The sequence below is a fragment of the Anabrus simplex genome, chromosome 1 (assembly GCF_040414725.1).
Source record: "Anabrus simplex isolate iqAnaSimp1 chromosome 1, ASM4041472v1, whole genome shotgun sequence".
Classification (NCBI taxonomy): domain Eukaryota; kingdom Metazoa; phylum Arthropoda; class Insecta; order Orthoptera; family Tettigoniidae; genus Anabrus; species Anabrus simplex.
The window spans coordinates 1,406,526,178-1,406,545,625 of record NC_090265.1 but is presented as its reverse complement, the minus strand read 5'-3'; the positions used below and the strand labels follow the sequence as shown (position 1 = coordinate 1,406,545,625).

Sequence of the window (19,448 nt, the reverse complement as noted above, 5' to 3'; positions counted from 1 at the left end):
TTTCTACAATAGTACTTACATTTCTTCCACCGGCAAATTAAGAGTAATGCTTCCCTGAGTTTCCTCGCCATACTTGAGATATCCAAAAAATCCGATGACACTATAGACAGCGACGACTATGGTCATGGATATGTTGAGCACTCCAGGACAGCCCAAGAAGTGGTCCGGGTGTTTCATGGAGTTCTCAACCGGCATAATCTGTGACACATAATAACATGTTATATCACTTGAGAATTCCATTAGTTTGGTAACTGCAGTTTCAAAAACATCATATCCATAATAGTAGTTGATCATTATAACTTAGATATATTTAGAGGCTTACAATTAAATGACGATGATAATTATAATGATGGATTCTAAATTTAGCCAGGATATGCAAAATTGCATTTCTCTTGCTAGAGTCTGTATTTCTGGAGTTCACTTCTACCAGATCATCATGAACTTACACACTCTACCTTTATCAACACTTGCTCCTTTCCGATACAATACAACGCTCATCAAATAAGTTTTGCATCATCTCTGAAATACCGAGTGGTCCAGCAGCCGCTTCCGGTCTAGTTTTATGCATCCCGTTACTTTTTACTACAGTTCTTAAGTACATCGGCCCCTCTCCCTAAACCGGGGTAATATAACGAGATATGTGTTTACGGGATAGAAGGCAGCATGCATCGTGAGCACCACTATTAATTAATTATGATTAGCTCGAATGAACCCGTAAAACGAGCACAGATGCAAAGAACACGTATTTCACAACAAGAGGAGCACATACATACTAGGACCATAGGCTGATAATTGCGTGCTGGATGTCAAGCCTCGCAGTAGTTTACATGGCAAGGGCACGGTGGGAAATGTAATAGTGAAGAGTGTTCGAATCCCACCCATTTTCTTTTACAGCCAATTGCCTGGGATGTGGTAAGGTTTCATACTTAAGCTTCCACAGAATGATTTTTTTATTTGGCCCTGAATATGGCCGTATGTAACGTGGGAAAGGGCATGGAGCTGAGTTGGATGAGAGTGAGGAGGTGATAGTCTGGGGGATTGAGAGGTGATGGCCCTGGCTAGGACACAGTCCACTAGTTAGTTTCATCATACATGTTCCACACTTCGTACACCACATATAGGGCAAAGCGTGCCCCATCGGAACGATGATGACAGGTAGGTTTGTAGCTGCGGGATATTTCGAGGCAAGTCACAATACAATCCCAAGATTATTCGCTGTCTCGTGATGTATTCCAGCGATGAGTATGTGGATATACCACGCACAACACCTGAATCAAGAACGCTATCCGGATATAGGACAACCGACAGGCATGCCATTTCGGAGTGCGGAAGACGTCTTTGGGGTACTGGGTCCCCAGAAAGGACGCGGCCTCTTCGAGATCATCCTGTGACGTGCTCGCAATGAAGACATTGTATTGGACGCTGTCCGGCATGACCCTCACACTAGCACACATGCCATTGCAGAGGAGATGAATATCAGCCGGGCGTCCGCTATGCAGATTTTGCAAACCCAGTGGTTTCACCCGAGCTGTCTGCACATAAACCAGGAGCTCCGTGATCATGATTTCTAATCCCAGGTGGCCTTCTGTCAATGGACAGTAATGGAACAATGGAACCGTTAATCACTATAATATGCACTACTGGAGTGTGGATAACCCCCATTGGGTACGACAGGCAGCCCTTCAGGTACAGTGGGGCGTGACGTGGCATCCTGGATGATCATCTAATTAGTCCTCCTTTCTTTGAGGAAGCTCTGACGGGAGAACGATATCTGTGGTTTCTCCTAGATGAACTGCCACCGTTTTTGGAATCTTACGCCCCTAAATTATTTTCTGCGGGGCCATGTGAAACAATTGGTGTATGAACAAGAGCCTACCAATCCTGATCACCTCAGACAGCTCATTACTGACGCATGCCGATCCGTTACGCCAGAGATGTTGCAACGTGCCAGACGGTCCTTACAACATCGTGCGCATCTCCCTATCGGCCGCAGACGCCGTTAGTTCGAGCGTGTGCTGCGTTAAATGACATCCTGTCACATGATTCCTTTTCCAATCCAGCTCCCTATAGTGTGCCACGATACCAACGACCATTTTCAGGGCCAAATAAGTAAATAAATCGGTTTGTGGAAACAACTAAGTATGCACCTTGCCAAGACCCAGGCAACAGGCTGTAAAATAAAATATTTTCGTAGGTTTCGAACCTCCTAACCCTTAAACACGACCGCGTTCTGAGCTGTTACGAAGCTTGACGTGCAGTGGGCAGTTCCCAGCTTATACAACACCTCTTCCTGATCTGTATGTGAACCTCCTGTTGTAAGGTACATGTTCTTCGTATCTGTGCAAGTTTTGCGAATTCATTCATGGTACTTATGATGAATTAATAGTGGCACTCCCGATTCCTCCCGCTTTCTAGCCCGTTATATTACACCTGTTTAGGGAGAGGGACCGATGTAATTCAGAATTGTAATAAGCGCGGCGGCTTGCATAAATCTAGATCACAAAGGGGCGGGTGAATCACGCGGTATAATGTTCAGAATACGTAACAAAAACTGGACTGGATTTACGTAATTATGGTACTTTTGTATTCATTCTTGCTCAACAAACAAAGAACGAAAACATTTCTATTCAGAACAAAATCATAATCATTGGTTTCTCTGTTTGAGTATTTCATACCGATCGTGGTCACGTTAGCACTGGGTAGGACGTCTCTTTGCTCGTATACAAATCGGAATCCCTTCTAGCAGATCGTCCACAAGATCATGAAACGAAGTTGTTCCACATATTCCCACTGAAGGTTCTGCTTTAGCCTTGGAGATTATGTGATCGCTCAGAATGTCCATTAACAGTTTCACTTTATCCCTTGCCTATGGAATTCACAACTTGCAACAAGTAGGGCACTCATTTGGCTGACACCTGAAGCACGAGGGATGGTCACGATTACTGCACGATGTATTTTAGTCGAAAAACAGTCAAATTATTTCTTGCAAGTATTGAACTTTTAATGTGCGGACTGCGCTGGAAACGGGTCCTGGACGGGTAATGACTAAGAATGCAGTCCGGCCGCGGGTTCAGTACCGCCAAGACACCCAAGACGACATACACAAAATAATATACATTGGGAAGAGATGTTTGCCAGTGTCAGAATGTTATTAGATTTCGTACACTAATGCACACAATAAGCAGCAATCAATTCATCATACAAATTTAATTTTGACAACTAAAACATTAGATTGCTTAGAATAGTCTCTTCTATAAGTTTAACACACTTCATGTATTTCAATTACATCCTATATTTTTTGGAAGATTCTCCAAGGTCATTTTTCGTGCCGTAACATCAAACTTACGTGGTATATGTGTCTCATCTCCAGACAGGTGCCCCATTTTAATAAGCTTCAGTGTGGTATAATCGTTCAGTGACATGACAGAGAAAGGAGCTTGTCTGTTTTTTGCGATTGTACAAGTTCGAGAAAGTTCTACTGTGTGCATTTAAGAGGGTGAATGATCCTGTCTAATGACTGATAGACTTGTTGGACTTGACGTGTCGTTACACTTGGGCACTGAAATACTCGCGGACCAGGTTCTGGACGATCATGTAGTACAGACACTCGTCAACATCGGCATATTTTATAGACAGTAATGATACAGCGCATGGTTTCTATAGTAGGCCCCTACATGAGTTACAAGAAAAGTCAACATGGACCACTGGGAATCAGTCAAGAACAACAGAAGGTAATATACAGTGAGAGTACTCTATGTTTAATTATCTTCCTCAGTAACAACACGTTCTCTGTAAAGTTAGTTGATTGTCCTTTTTGCCTTCAGATTCCGACCTCCTATTACCTGCCGTGTGGTGCAGACCTTCGGTTCCCAAGATAACGGGTTGGATTCCAGCTTAGGTCAGTCACATTTGAGGACGTCTAAATGCAATAACTCCGTCTTGTTAGCTTCTGGCACGTTAAAGCACTCCTGCGGGACAAAACTCTATAGGAATTGAAGAGGTGTAAAACAAATAACATTCTTAATATTCTCTATTAATCTACCTCATTTGAATTGGTGATATCACTGGGTCTTTACAATAGTATCTGCATGATGCATCACAAAATGTTTATTGATATAAAATGTCAGAGTTCAGAATGTATGTTGGTGACTTTACGGTCTGAATATACGGTAGGCCCTACAAGTTTTCCGTAAAATAGTAGAGCAAACCGAGCTATGAAAAGTATTGCATGTGAAAGGACGCTAAGATCGTTTTTTAGACTTTTGTACGTAGAACACAATTTTAAAACAAGTAATGAAATTGGCAACATCGCACAGTACCTTTACGTGGCCGTGTTGTAAACATTTCTGGAAAAGCAAATACGCACATCAGCACAGAAGTGGTGTGAGACAATTCAAGCTAGGCAAGCGAAGCTAGTGGTTGACTTAGCACGTGCGAAACCGCGCCGGCTACAAACGTTGCCAACTCCAGTCCTTCACTACAATTTCAAAGGGATACATTTTAGAAACTACACCTCATGGGATTTTGAATTGAAGAGACGTTTCATGCCCCTTCGGATTGCTCTATCATTTACAAGATACCGTGTATAAAATTACTAATAATAATAATTTCGTGTCGCTATTTCCAGCCGAGAGCAGCCCTTGTAAGGCAGACCCTCCGATGAGGGTGGGCGGCATCTGGCATGCGTAGGTAACTGCGTGTTATTGTGGTGGAGGATAGAGTTATGTGTGGTGTTAGTTGCAGGGATATTGGGGACAGCACAAACACCCAACCCCCGGGCCATTGGAATTAACCAATGAAGGTTAAAATTCACGACCGGGCCGGGAATCGAATCCGGGACCCTCTGAATTGAAGGCCAGTACGCTGACCATTCAGCCAACGAGTCGAACATAAAAAATTGCTTTCATATACTGTATTTCAGAATGTATCGGCCGAGCCTGCGGTACTCACCACACCTATGCCCTCCATAGCAAACACAACTGTACTGAAGAAGAGGGGATACTGGCTGGGATAGGTGATGAGTTCACGGTCGTGGATTGACGGCAGGTCTCGGAACATGTAATACAGAGTAATCGCAAAGCCCACGATGATGCACACGTTCGCGATGGCTGACACAGGCACCAGCCCCTTGAGGTCTCTGATCAAGGCCAGTCCTATTAAGGGCACCAAGAACATGAGCGTGTAGAACCTCACGTTCAAGTGCCACTCCTCAGGAACATGATAATCGACAACCTGTAACATGCCGATATTCTTAACGTTAAAATACGATGCAATCCATAATTGTCTATGTAATGTGTATCATACAAAAGTGTTTTCTTTCACAGAAACTGAAGTGATAATATTCCATGTCTTTATTTTTAAATTTCTATACTATAATTCATGGCTTACCTGTTTAACAGATACCGATATGAAGACAGTATACACCACAGAGCTGCTGTAATATGTGGCCATCAGTGCACCATTCACAAATCCCCTGCAATAATATGACATGTTTAGGTATATTTGTGGGGAATGTATTACCAAGATTCACAACCTCACAACACTTTACCGAGCTCGATAGCTGTAGTCGCTTAAGTGTGGCCAGTACCCAGTATTCGGGAGATAGTGGGTTCAAACCCCAATGTCGGCAGCCCTGAAGATGGTTTTCCGTGGTTTCCCATTTTCACACCAGGCAAATCCCATCGTCGCCATAAGACCTCTCTGTGTCGGTGCGACGTAAAGCAACTTGTAAAAACAACAACTTTCGGTGTAGTAAAGATTTCAAACGTCAGCTGATCAATTCTACATCGTATTTTCCATAAGAATGTGCTAAAAACAGTCGTGCTTAAAATTCAATGTCATGCCCCTCAGGTGTGGTCTCAATCTTGTAATCTAGCAAACCAAGGCCAATTATAAAGTATGCTTATCCTTGCCATGGTTAATACCATATTAGAGAATGGATGAAATGTATGACTCTGTAAGTAATGTTCATAAATTGATGTACTCCACAAGGGAACAGGTATTAAATAGTGACGACATCGGACGGATAAGTCTACGGATGAAGAACTCTTTAAACAGAATTCAGAACAAAGAGCAGAACCTTTATCGGCATACAACCTAGAAACCACATCCAGCATACAGATGTGTATACTCATTGGAGTATTTCAAAAGTAGAATAGAATACTCACATCCGCTAGTTCTGGATCGCCTGAGAGCATTCATTTATCGTAAGTCATTGAGTTCGGTAATTGCATTACATTTTCCTCTTATAATTATTTGACTATTACTACTTCTTCTTCTGTTCACCCTTCAGGGTCGGTTTTTCCCTCGGACTCAGCGAAGGATCTCATCTCTACCGCCTCAAGGGCAGTATCCCGGAGCGTGAGATTTTGGGTTGGGGGATACAACTGAACAGGGGCTTTGTGGTGGGGATGGGCAGATTGGAAGGGGTAGGTAAGGAAGAGGGAAGGAAGCGGCCGTGGCCTTAAGTTAGGTAGCATCCCGGCATTTGCCCGGAGGAGAAGTGGGAAACCACGGAAAACCACTTCGAGGATGGCCGAGGTGGGAACCGAACCCACTTCTACTCAGTTGACTTTCCGAGGCTGAGTGGACCCCGTTCCAGCCCTCGTACCACTTTTCAAATTTCGTGGCAGAGCCGGGAGTCGAACCCGGCCCTCCGGGGGTGGCAGCTAATCACACTAACCACTACACCACAGAGGCGGATGACTATTACTTCACTAAATATAATTTACTTTGTCGTAGACGTTAACAATGTTATATAGTCCAGGACAACATGTATTTTCCCCTTCCTTACCTTAAATTCTTACTTTTGTGTCCCAAGTCTTATGGAGTAGCCTACCATTACAATATGTCTTATGATTGAATTGAATGAGTGAATGCCTACGTGAATTGGTAAACGGATGGTTTCGTGGTTGAAATGTAATGGGATGCATTGAGCATTCCAATATGAGTGACATCCTGACTGCATTAAAGAATCAATGAATTGATGGATGCTGAGTGCATGAATGAATGGACTAGATTCCAAAGTCTTCTCTCCCAGTCACGGATAACCACCAACTGCGGAGAGAGTTTCGTGCTTGAATGTGAAGTGATGAAGTAGCCTGAACTTTTAACTGTGGATGAAATAAATACCGACTGTCTAAATAGTTAAATAGTTGATGGATGGCTGAGTGCATGAATGAATGGACCGGATTCCAAGTCCTCTCTTGCAGTCTCGGATAACCACCGACTGCGGAGAGAGTTTTCTAAATAAATGAATGAATGAATGAATGAATGAATGAATGTTCTAGTTCTCCTGAACTTAACGGCAGAATTAAGGATAGAAGATAATGACATGAAAATACAACAGAGTATATATTACAACATTTGATATTATATTTAACTTACTAGTCATTGTATTATTTTTTCTCGGACGGGCATGCCTCTTATCCTTCATTATTCTCGTACATATTTGTTTTGATTTTTCTTATTTCCTTTTTCCACATACTTTTCAAAATACAAAGAAAATGTTCTTCTTTTCGGTGTAATCCTCTCTTTATTTATTCGTTTAACAATATAATTCTCCCTCTCTCTCTCTTTTTTTTTTGTTTGTTTTATATTCGCTTCCCAGTTATTTAACTCTCAGTGCTTCGGTTGCTCTACATACTCTTAATATATGCTTTCCTTCCAACTTCTTCTCCACAGAATAAACACCGATTTTCGTTATTTATCTCTCTCTGACCCTTATATTTTTTATATAGTATTTCAAAACTAGCTCAGTCCTTTCTCGTAGTTTTATTTTTGGACCAATTTTCTCCAGTCTCTCTGGAACATATTCCCTTCAACAAGGTTTCCTTGGTGAAAGTTAAACATACACACATACATTATCATTATAGACTGTTATGCCTTTCAGCGTTCAGTCTGCAAGCCTCTGAGAATTTACTAAACGTCGCCACAATCCTCGATTTGCAACTAGTGTTGTGGCTTCATTTAATTCTATACCTCTTATCTTTAAATCGTTAGATACCGAGTCTAACCATCGTCGTCTTGGTCTCCCTCTACTTCTCTTACCCTCCACAACAAAGTCCATTATTCTCCTAGGTAACCTATCCTCCTCCATTCGCCTCACATCACCCCACCACCGAAGCCGGTTTATGCGTACAGCTTCATCCATCGAGTTCATTCCTAAATTAGCCTTTATCTCCTCATTCCGAGTACCCTCCTGCCATTGTTCCCACATGTTTGTACCAACAATCATTCTTGCTACTTTCATGTCTGTTACTTCTAACTTATGAATAAGATATCCTGAGTCCACCCAGCTTTCGCTCCCGTAAAGCAAAGTTGGTCTGAAAACAGCCCGATGTAAAGATAGTTTCGTCTGGGAGTTGACTTCCTTCTTACAGAATACTGCTGATCGCAACTGCGAGCTCACTGCATTAGCTTTACGACACCTTGATTCAATCTCACTTACTTTATTACCATCCTGGGAGAACAAACAACCTAAATACTTGAAATTATCGACCTGTTCTAGCTTTGTATCACCAATCTGACATTCAATTCTGTTGAATTTCTTACCTACTGACATCAATTTAGTCTTCGAGAGGCTAATTTTCATACCATACTCTTTGCACCTATTTTAAAGTTCCAAGATATTAGATTACAGGCTTTCGGCAAGTCTGCCATTACGACCAAGTCGTCAGCATAGGCCAAACTGCTTACTACATTTCCACCTAACTGAATCCCTCCCTGCCATTTTATACCTTTCAGCAGATGATCCATGTAAACTACGAACAGCAAAGGTGAAAGATTACAGCCTTGTCTAACTCCTGTAAGTACCCTGAACCAAGAACTCATTCTACCATCAATTCTCACTGAAATCCAATTGTCAACATAAATGCCTTTGATTGATTTTAATAATCTACCTTTAATTCCATGGTCCCCCAGTATGGTGAACATCTTTTCCCTCGGTACCCTGTCATATGCTTTCTCTAGATCTACGAAACATAAACACAACTTCCTATTCCTCTCGTAGCGTTTTTCAATTACCTGGCGCATACTGAAAATCTGATCCTGACAGCCTCTCTGTGGTCTGAAACCACACTGGTTTTCATCCAACTTCCTCTCAACGACTGATCGCATCCTCCCTTCCAAGACGCCAGTGAATACTTTGCCTGGTACACTAATCAATGAGATACCTCGATAGTTGTTGCAATCCTTCCTGTTCCCTTGCTTATAGATAGGTGCAATTACTGCTTTTGTCCAATCTGAAGGTACCTTACCAACACTCCACGCTAATTTTACTAGTCTATGAAGCCATTTCATCCCTGCCTTCCCACTATACTTAACCATTTCAGGTCTAATTTCATCTATTCCTGCTGCCTGATGACAATGGAGTTTATTTACTATCCTTTCCACTTCCAAAGCATAATTTCACCAACATCATTTTCCTCCTCCCCATGAGCTTGGCTGTTTGCAACACCACCAGGATTTCGTCGCCATAAGACCTATCTGTGTCGGTGCGACGTAAAGCCCCTAGCAAAAAAAACACCACCAGGATGATTTCCTTTTACATTGAGAAGATGTTCAAAATATTCCCTCCACCTCTCCAGTGATTCCCTGGGATCTATTGTGAGTTCACCTGAATTACTCAAAACACTGTTCATTTCCCTTTTCCTTCCCTTCCTAAGATTCTTTATTACTGTCCAGAAAGGTTTCCCTGATGCTTGACCTAGCCTTTCCAGGTTATTACCAAAATCTTCCCATGACTTCTTTTTGGATTCAACAACTATTTGTTTCGCTCTGTTTCTTTCATCTACGTACAACTCCCTATCTGCCTCGGCCCTTGTTTGGAGCCATTTCTGATAAGCCTTCTTTTTACGTTTACAGGCTGCTCTCACTTCATCATTCCACCAAGATGTTCGCCTTTTCCCATCTTTACACACAGTTGTTCCTAGGCATTCCCTTGCTGTTTCTACTACAGCATCCCTGTATGCCACCCATTCACTTTCTATAGCCTGAACCTGCTTACTGTCTACTGTTCGAAACTTCTCACTAATCATATCCATGTACTTCTGTCTAATTTCCTCGTCCTGGAGATTTTCTACTCTTATTCGTTTGCAGACAGATTTCACTTTCTCTACCCTAGGCCTAGATATACTTAGTTCACTACAGATCAGATAGCGGTCTGTATCATCGAAAAATCCGCGAAAAACTCGTACATTCCTAACAGATTTCCTGAATTCAAAGTCCGTTAAGATATAGTCTATAATGGATCTGGTGCCCCTAGCCTCCCATGTGTAGCGGTGAATAGCTTTATGCTTGAAGAATGTATTCGTAACAGCTAAACCCATACTAGCACAGAAGTCCAGCAAACGCTTCCCATTCCCATTAGCTTCCATATCTTCCCCACATTTACCAATCACCCTTTCGTATCCTTCAGTTCTATTCCCAACTCTCGCATTGAAATCGCCCATTAGCACTATTCTATCCTTGCTGTTCACCCTGACCACGATGTCACTCAATGCTTCATAAAACTTGTCAACTTTATCCTCATCTGCACCCTCACATGGTGAATACACGGACACAATTCTTGTCCCAATTCCTCCCACTGACAAATCTACCCACATCATTCGCTCATTTACGTGCCTAACAGAAACTATGTTGCGTGCAATGGTATTCCTGATGAAGAGCCCTACCCCAGACTCTGCCCTTCCCTTTCTAACACCCGTCAAGTACACTTTATAATCTCCTACCCCTTCCTCATTATCTCCCCTTACCCGAATATCACTTACTCCTAGCACACCCAGATGCATCCTCTTTGCTGACTCAGCCAATTCTACCTTCTTTCTTCCATAAGCCCCATTAATATTGATAGCTCCCCATCGAATTCCATTTCGTTCGCCAAGTTGTTTCCAAGGAGTCCCTCGCCTGTCAAATGGGAGTGGGACTCCATTACTCCCATAGGTCCGAGGCTTGCTTAAAATGTTCTGAGCTCGGTTAATTCATGAAGCAGGATGCTGCCCTACTTGCACATAGTCCAAGTGAGGATCTCTCCTCTAACGGGTTATGGACCGCCGGTGAATTGTATAGTCCTAGGCGCCTGAGCACAAGGAGGGCCACGACTCAGAATATGTCCAAGATGCCCACTCCCATTCCACAGCAACTGGTATCCCGACTCTCAAGACCACTTACTAGGCCACTCAGCCGTTGCCCATGGTTCACGAACTAGGACGTGACTACAGTAACCCACAAACATGAACCATTGAAAGTTAAAGATGTTTAAAATATTTCGAGGTTAAATATGTTTAAAATATTTCGAGGTACTTATTGGTGCTATGTGATGCAGTTGGCTTTAAAAATGTGTACATAATTCTTTTCACTGTAGTAAGGAGGAGAGCAACAGAGTTGTGTACCATGAAGTTGAACCATCAAAATAGACGCGCACTGTAAAACATGTACAATTACCAGCAGTATAGTGAATTAGAGGTACTGAAAAGTGTTCCTTATATTTATTACTAGCAATGTACCCGTGCTTTGCTACGATATTCTACACTGTATACGGATTTCGAAGTAAATTACTGAACACGCAGCGAATTATATTCTCTTAACCCATATGTGCCCACTGTCGACATTACTTGACGTTAATATCTGAATCCTCCTCTGCGAACCATGTGACCTTGCCGCGGTGGGCAGGCTTGCGTGTCCCAATGATGCAGATAGCCGAGCCGCAGGTGCAACCATATCGGATGGGTATCTGTTGAGAGACCAGACTAACGAATGGTTCATCGAAAGGGGGATAGCAGCCTTTCGGTAGTTGCAAGGGCGGCAGTCTAGATGATTGACTGATACGGCCTTGTAATAATACTCAACATGGCATAGCTGTGTTGATACTGCTACACGGCTGAAATCAACGGGAAACCACAGCCGTAACTACCCCCCGAGGACATGCAGCTCTCTCTGTGTGAATGATGTACTGATGATGGCTTCCTCCCGGGTAAAATATTCCGGAGGTAAACTAGTCCCCCATTCGGATCTCCGGGTTGGGACTACACGAGAGGGGGCGACCATCAGGAAGATGGATACTGACATTCTACGAGTCGGAGCGTGGAATGTTAGAAGTTTGAATCGTTGTGGTAGGTTAGAGAATCTGAAAAGGGAGATGGATAGGCTAAAGTTAGATGTAGTTGGTATAAGTGAAGTACGTTGGCAGGAAGAACAAGATTTTTGGTCAGGCGACTACCGAATTATCAACACAAAATCAAACAGGGGAAATGCAGGAGTTGGTTTAATAATGAATAAGAAAATAGGGCAGCGGGTAAGCTACTACGACAGCATACTGAAAGAATTATTGTCGTCAAGATAGATGCCAAACCAATGCCCACCACAATAGTGCAGGTCTATATGCCTACTAGTTCAGCGGATGATGAAGAAATCGAAAGAATATATGAGGGAATAGAAGATTTAATACAATATGTAAAATGTGACGAGAATCTAATTGTGATGGAAGATTGGAATGCAGTGGTAGGCCAAGGAAGAGAAGGTAGTACAGTAGGAGAATTTGGATTGAGACAAAGGAACGAAAGAGGATAGTCGGCTGGTTGAATTCTGCACTGATCATAATTTAGTCCTTGCCAATACTTGGTTCAAACACCACAAACGACGGCTGTATACGTGGACGAGACCTGGAGACACTGAAAGGTATCAAATAGACTTCATTATGATTAGGCAGAGATTCAGAAACCAGGTGTTGGATTGCAAAACTTTCCCAGGAGCAGACGTGGACTCTGACCACAACTTGTTGGTCATGAAATGCCATCTGAAGTTGAAGAAATTGAAGAAAGGAAAGAATGCAAAAAGATGGGATCTAGACAAGTTGAAAGAAAAGAGTGTGAGGGATTGTTTCAAGGAACATGTTGCACAAGGACTAAATGAAAAGGCTGAAGGAAACACTATAGAGGAAGAGTGGAGAGTCATGAGAAATGAAGTCAGTAGGGCTGCTGAAGAAATGTTAGGAACGAAGAAAAGATCAATTAAGAATCAGTGGAAAACTCAGGAGATACTTGACCTGATTGATGAACGACGAAAATACAAGAATGCTAGAATTGAAGAGGGCAGAAAAGAATACAGGCGATTAAAGAATCAAGTGGATAGAAAGTGCAAGGTAGCTAAGGAAGAATGGCTGAAGGAGAAGTGCAAGGATGTCGAAGGCTGCATAGTCCTGGGAAAGGTCGATGCTGCATACAGGAAAATCAAGGAAACCTTTGGAGAAAGGAAATCTAGGGGTATGAATATTAAGAGCTCAGATGGAAAGCCAGTTCTAGGGAAAGAAGACAAAGCAGAAAGATGGTAGGAACATATCCAACAGTTGTATCAAGGTAAAGATGTAGATAATTTGGTTCTGGAACATGAAGAGGCTGTTGATGCTGAAGAAATGGGAGACCCAATTTTGAAGTCAGAGTTTGACAGAGCTGTGAGTGACCTCAATAGGAACAAGGTACCTGGAATTGATTACATTCCCTCTGAATTACTTACTGCCCTAGGAGAAACCAGCATGGCAAGGTTATTTCATTTAGTGTGCAAGATGTATGAGACAGGAGAAGTACCATCCGATTTTCGGAAGAATGTTGTTATACCTATTCCCAAGAAAGCCGGTGCTGACAGGTGTGAAAACTACCGCACCATTAGTTTAGTATCTCATGCCTGTAAAATTTTAACACGTATTATTTACAGAAGAATGGAAAAACAAGTTGAAGCTGAGTTGGGAGAAGATCAATTTGGCTTCAGAAGAAATGTAGGCACACGTGAAGCAATCCTGACTTTACGTCTGATCTCAGAGGATCGAATCAAGAAGGACAAGCCCACGTACATGGCATTCGTAGATCTAGAAAAGGCATTCGATAATGTTGATTGGAACAAGCTATTTATGATTCTGAAGATGATAGGGATCAGATACCGAGAACGAAGAATTATCTACAATCTGCATAAAAATCAGTCTGCAGTGATAAGAATCGAAGGCTTTGAAAAAGAAGCAGCAATCCAGAAAGGAGTGAGACAAGGCTGCAGTTTGTCCCCTCTGCTTTTCAATGTTTACATAGAACAGGCAGTAAAGGAAATCAAAGAGAAATTTGGAAAGGGAATCACAGTCCAAGGAGAGGAAATCAAAACCTTGAGATTTGCCGATGATATTGTTATTTTATCTGAGACTGCAGAAGATCTCGAGAAGTTGCTGAATGGTATGGATGAAGTCTTGGGTAAGGAGTACAAGATGAAAATAAATAAGTCCAAAACAAAAGTAATGGAGTGCAGTCGAACGAAGGCAGGTGATGTAGGAAATGAAGTCTTAAAGGAAGTAGATGAATATTGTTACTTGGGTAGTAAAATAACTAACGATGGCAGAAGTGAGGAGGACATAAAATGCAGACTAGCACAAGCAAGGAAGAGCTTTCTTAAGAAAAGACATTTGCTTACTTCAAACATTGATATCGGAATTAGAAAGATGTTTTTGAAGACTTTCGTGTGGAGCGTGGCATTGTATGGAAGTGAAACATGGACGATAACTAGCTCAGAAAGAAAGAGAATAGAAGCTTTTGAAATATGGTGTTACAGAAGAATGCAGAAGGTGAGATGGATAGATCGAATCACGAATGAAGAGATACTGAATCGAATTGGTGAGAGTAGATCGATTTGGCTAAATTTGACGAGAAGAAGAGATAGAATGATAGGACAAACCTTAAGACACCCAGGTCTTGTTCAGTTGGTTTTTGAAGGAAGTGTAGGTGCTAAGAACGGTAGGGGTAGACCAAGGTATGAATATGACAAGCAGATTAGAGCAGATGTAGGATGCAATAGTTACGTAGAAATGAAAAGGTTAGCAAGGATAGGGTGGCATGGAGAGCTGCATCAAACCAGTCTATGAACTGATGACTCAAACAACAACAATATCTGAATATTGTCGATCTTATGACGGTAAACCGGAAGAATATTTTTGAGGTGAATCGTTTACAGTTCATTGTTCGATACTTAATGCACAGCACGAAAACAAGAAACACTCGATTTCGCGCCTTACTGCGTCGCTGCGTATGAAATCATTCCGTATACACTCAAGAGGATGACGCTTCCGTCGCAGTGTTGTGTTAAACGTAATAACGAAACGTGCCTTTAACACATTTTGAATTAATATGTCGACAGTGGGCACGAATGGGATTGCCTCAGTACTGATATAGAATTTTCATGTCTTCTTCTCAGATTGACCGTCGAGCAGATCGTAAGCATCCTGGAGGAATCACAAGACATCCTAGAGGCTAATATATACATAGAACCACCTGAAAATGCTTTCCATAGTGACGGAGATAGCGATGATGATGAGTCTTGCGGAGATATAAACAGACTCTCTGGTAATCAACTCCGGGCTGGTGCTGAACTAGTGTGTACAAAAATAAGTGATCTTTAGCGTTTGACCCCAAAGGGCAAACAGGAAAATTAAGACCCTCTCGGCTTCACACGGTACATCGTTAGGGCATATATCCGATCTTGTGTCGCTGCGCGTCCTAACGCAGGAAGACCGAGTACGAAAGTATATTCACGCGTGTTGCCAGACGTGCGTTTCGATGGGGTATCCCACTATCTCGAAACAAGGGAGAAGCAAGTGCGGTGCGCTCAATGTGGTAAATCTGCCAGTAAACAGTGAAAAAATGTAACGTTGGCTGCCACGTCCTTTGCTTCGAGGCATTTCACTCACGCTAAACCAGACTGGATGACGAAAAGCAGAATGTAACCTCAAAACGCAGACTAAATTGTTTTGAAGTTCTACACGTAGTTTTCATTTTTTACTATTTTCAGATTGATCATACTTTCTGAAACTTTGGTATTGTGTGTGTGTAACAAGTACTACAAACATTCAAATATGGTCCTTTTGTTTTGAAATAGTGTGCATTCTAAATTGAGACAAAACTGTACCTCATTTATGTTTGAATCATATATTTTGTATTATTTTGTGCTTATTCAACAGTTGTGTGACTAATATTTACTACGTGATTAATTATTACATTGATATGAGCTTAAAATGCGAAGAAAGTTTCCTTTATTGAGCAAATCTTTTACCCTACCCGTCTATGCTCACTGTCGACAAATGTCGACAGGGTAAATCTCCGCGAAATTTTGTTATTGAAACCTAAAATCATCATAACCCTTTCATTTAGGTTACGAACAACTGTACTTACGAAATATATCGCAATATTCCACAGAAAAATAATTTGGACAGATATGGGTTAAATTGTATGCCCTTTAGCGTTATCCGAGGAATAGCTTGAAAAAGTCCCCATACGTCGTTTCCAAAGTAAAGTGCAAGCTGTGGAGTTGTGATGATAATGGCAGGCCCACTTTTTCACTACCATTCACAATCTAGTTCGGGAGTTTTACACTATAACGGGAGGCTCACTTGCCTACTGCCATTCATAATCGAATTGGGAAGTTGTCATTATAATGGTAGACTCCATTGTCTACTGCCAGTCCTAAACGATTTGCACCGGGCGAGTTGGCCGTGCGGTTAGAGGCGGTTGAGGAGTTTTCATCACAATGGCAGGCACTGTACCTACTGTCAGTCAAAATTGAGTCGTGCTGTTATCATAATAATGACAGGCCCCTTTTCCTTATGCCAGTAACACTCGAGTTGCTTAGTTTCGATTATAATAGCAGGTCACTTTGCCTAATGCCATTCACATTCTAGTTGGGTAAATGTGTTTATAATGGCGGGTACCTTTGCCTACTGCAAGACACAATCGGGTAGGGGAGTTTTGAACAAAATTGCATGCTCCCTTCGTTTCTGCCAGTCGAATCGAGAAGGGAATTATTCATTACAATGGTAGGCCCTCCTTACTAATGCCAGTTACGCAGGAGTTCGTGAAGGCCCCCATTCCTACTGCCTGTAATAGTCGTTGTGGGGAGATTTGATTACAATTGCAGACGCCTCTCCAACTGACAGTCACTATTAATTTGTAAAGTATTCATTATAATGCAGACAACCCCTTTCTAGAGGGCTACAAATTGACTTCAATGAATATATATACACTGACTTAGCAAATGTCATGGGATAGTCACCTAATAGCGTGAGGGGCCTCCTCTGGCCCTGCGAACTGCAGTGAGACGCCGTGGAAGTGAGTCGACAAGTCCCTGGTAGGCCTCTGGACGCAGCTGACACCAAATCGTATGCAGAGCGGCCGCCAATGCTGGTCTGTTCGTGGGTGCAGGATCCATGGCACGGAGCCTGCGTTCCAGGACATCCTAGATATGCTCGATAGGGTTCATATCGGGGCTCCTGGGTGACCATGGCAGTCGTTGGACCTCCACTGCATGTTCCTGGAACCATTCCCGGGCGACGTGGGAGCGATGTGGTTGCGCGTTATCATCTTGAAACACCGCAGAACCGTCTGGGCGCTGGAAGGCCAAAAATGGGTGGAGATAGTTTCCGAGCAGCTTAGCATACCTCGTACCATTCAAAGTCTCTTCCAGAACAACTAGGGGGCCCATTCCATACCAGGAAAAAATGCACCCCAGACCATAACAGAGACACCAGCGCCCTGGACCACACCTTCGAGGCAGGCGGGATCCATCGCTTCATGTGGTTTGCGCCACACACGGTGCCTCCCATCGGCATGGTGCAGTTGAAATCATGATTCGTCCGACCATATCACGTTACGCCATTGTTCCAGTGTCCATCCCTGGTGACTGGCGACAAATGCGCGTCGTTGTGTCCGATGACGTTGGGTTAACAGTGGCACCCGTGTGCGACCCCGCCTCCCATACCCCATAGAACCCATGTTCCTACGGTTTGTCCACTGGGAGACGTGTCTACCACGGCCTGTGTTGCATTGAACCGTGATTTGTTGCACGGTTGCCCGTCTGTCACTATTGACAATACGTCTCAGATGTCGCCGGTCACGGTCATCGAGGGTGGCTGGACGGCCGGTCATTCGTCTCTTGTGGACGGTGACACCCGCATTCAACCATTCACGTTACACCCTGGACACGATTGATCGTGTGAAGCCGAATTCCCGCACCACTTCCGAAATCGCCCTTCCCATCCGTCGGGCACCGATCACCATACGCCGTTCGAACGGTGTCAGCTCACGACGACGAAGTTACATGTTACACCTGTTACATGCACAGCCACTGCTCACAGGGTCTCCTATACAACTACCGTTGGCACAGGGGGCGTGTGGTGCGCAGACAACATACCTGCGCATCAGTGCTCCGCTATCCCATGACATTTGCTCAGTCAGTGTAGATCGATATACGAAAGTATATTTAAGTTTACAATTGCAGGCCTTCATTTTCAAATTAACTGCTGCTAAACGGTACATCATATTGACAAATGGATTGCACCATAAGACGCCTCTTTTAGCGACCTACATGGTTGATCCTATGAAATATTCTCGTATCTCCTCAATTTATGGGTTAGATAGAGGGCGAAATTTGGGTACAATTTTCAAACATTGCTTTACTTACTGCGACAGCTAGAAACATAGAATTTGGCTCGCATATGGCCATTGGGAGGCCGATGTTCGTACCGAATTTGAAAGTTCTATCTTTACTATTGCACCAACCCGCGTCCAGGTGGGGTACACGAGTTCCAGACTAGCTCTTAATAATAATTTCATCTGCCAAATGTTGCTGGGTTGTGAGTTCCGCGTGAGAAAGAACACCGATGGCCTACGGTAAATCCCAACCTACGTAGATGAACGTCTTCAACACGCTATTAGTCGGTTACCGTATTTGTATGATACCACATTTTATCGTAAAAATCAGATTATCATGGCTTGTCAAGGATTCCGTACATGTCATCATCATAATCGCAATCAGAAATATTCATTGTAAGCTTATATCTAATACTTATTCTAAGTAGACATTGAAAGAATTATAATGTTTTCACTACTCAGCTTTTATTCATAAATTGGTCTAAGTATGAGTTGAAATTAGGATAGAATGTCTTGAAAAATTATTTATACACTGTGGTTGGTTTCCTACGCAATCAGCTTCTAAATGATGTACTTATATTGCATTGGAGAAAACAGGTTTAGGAAAACCTCTAATGAATAAACGAACTTCGGCCTCATTCATCTGACTCCTAGTCCTGGCCTGTCAAAGAATTGTATTATAACTAAGTAGTATCCAAGGGAATCAAATGAAAAGAAAAATAAATAAATTATATAATCAAGTAAAATTATTCAACATAATTGTAAAAGTTGGATGCATCCTTAAGGTTTAAGTAAACAAGCTATATTCCCTACTATATACAATGTTCAAATTGGGTTTCAATTGAAAATGTTAAAAACGCAAAGAAAATGGTCAATAATTAATCAATCAATTAATTAATTAATTAATTAAGATCTGGAATCTTTCCATATTAAGCTAGGTTGCTTCTCAAAATTACCAAAATTCAATCGTCTGAACCTAAATTCACATGCAATTACAGA

The 19,448-nt window shown here is 42.4% G+C and overlaps 1 protein-coding gene across 3 annotated transcripts in view; it reads right to left on the bottom strand.

The window, feature by feature from the left end:
- Positions 1-19,448, bottom strand: part of LOC136879032 (proton-coupled amino acid transporter-like protein pathetic) — a 168,811-nt gene that overhangs the window by 23,682 nt on the left and 125,681 nt on the right. For all 3 annotated transcript variants that reach the window (XM_068229038.1, XM_067152758.2, XM_067152775.2), the window contains exons 7-9: positions 5,389-5,473; positions 4,951-5,232; positions 20-198 (exon numbers count right to left, since the gene is read on the bottom strand). In XM_068229038.1, coding sequence (XP_068085139.1) covers positions 20-198; positions 4,951-5,232; positions 5,389-5,473 — 546 coding nt within the window. The remainder of the gene's footprint in view (positions 1-19; positions 199-4,950; positions 5,233-5,388; positions 5,474-19,448) is intronic.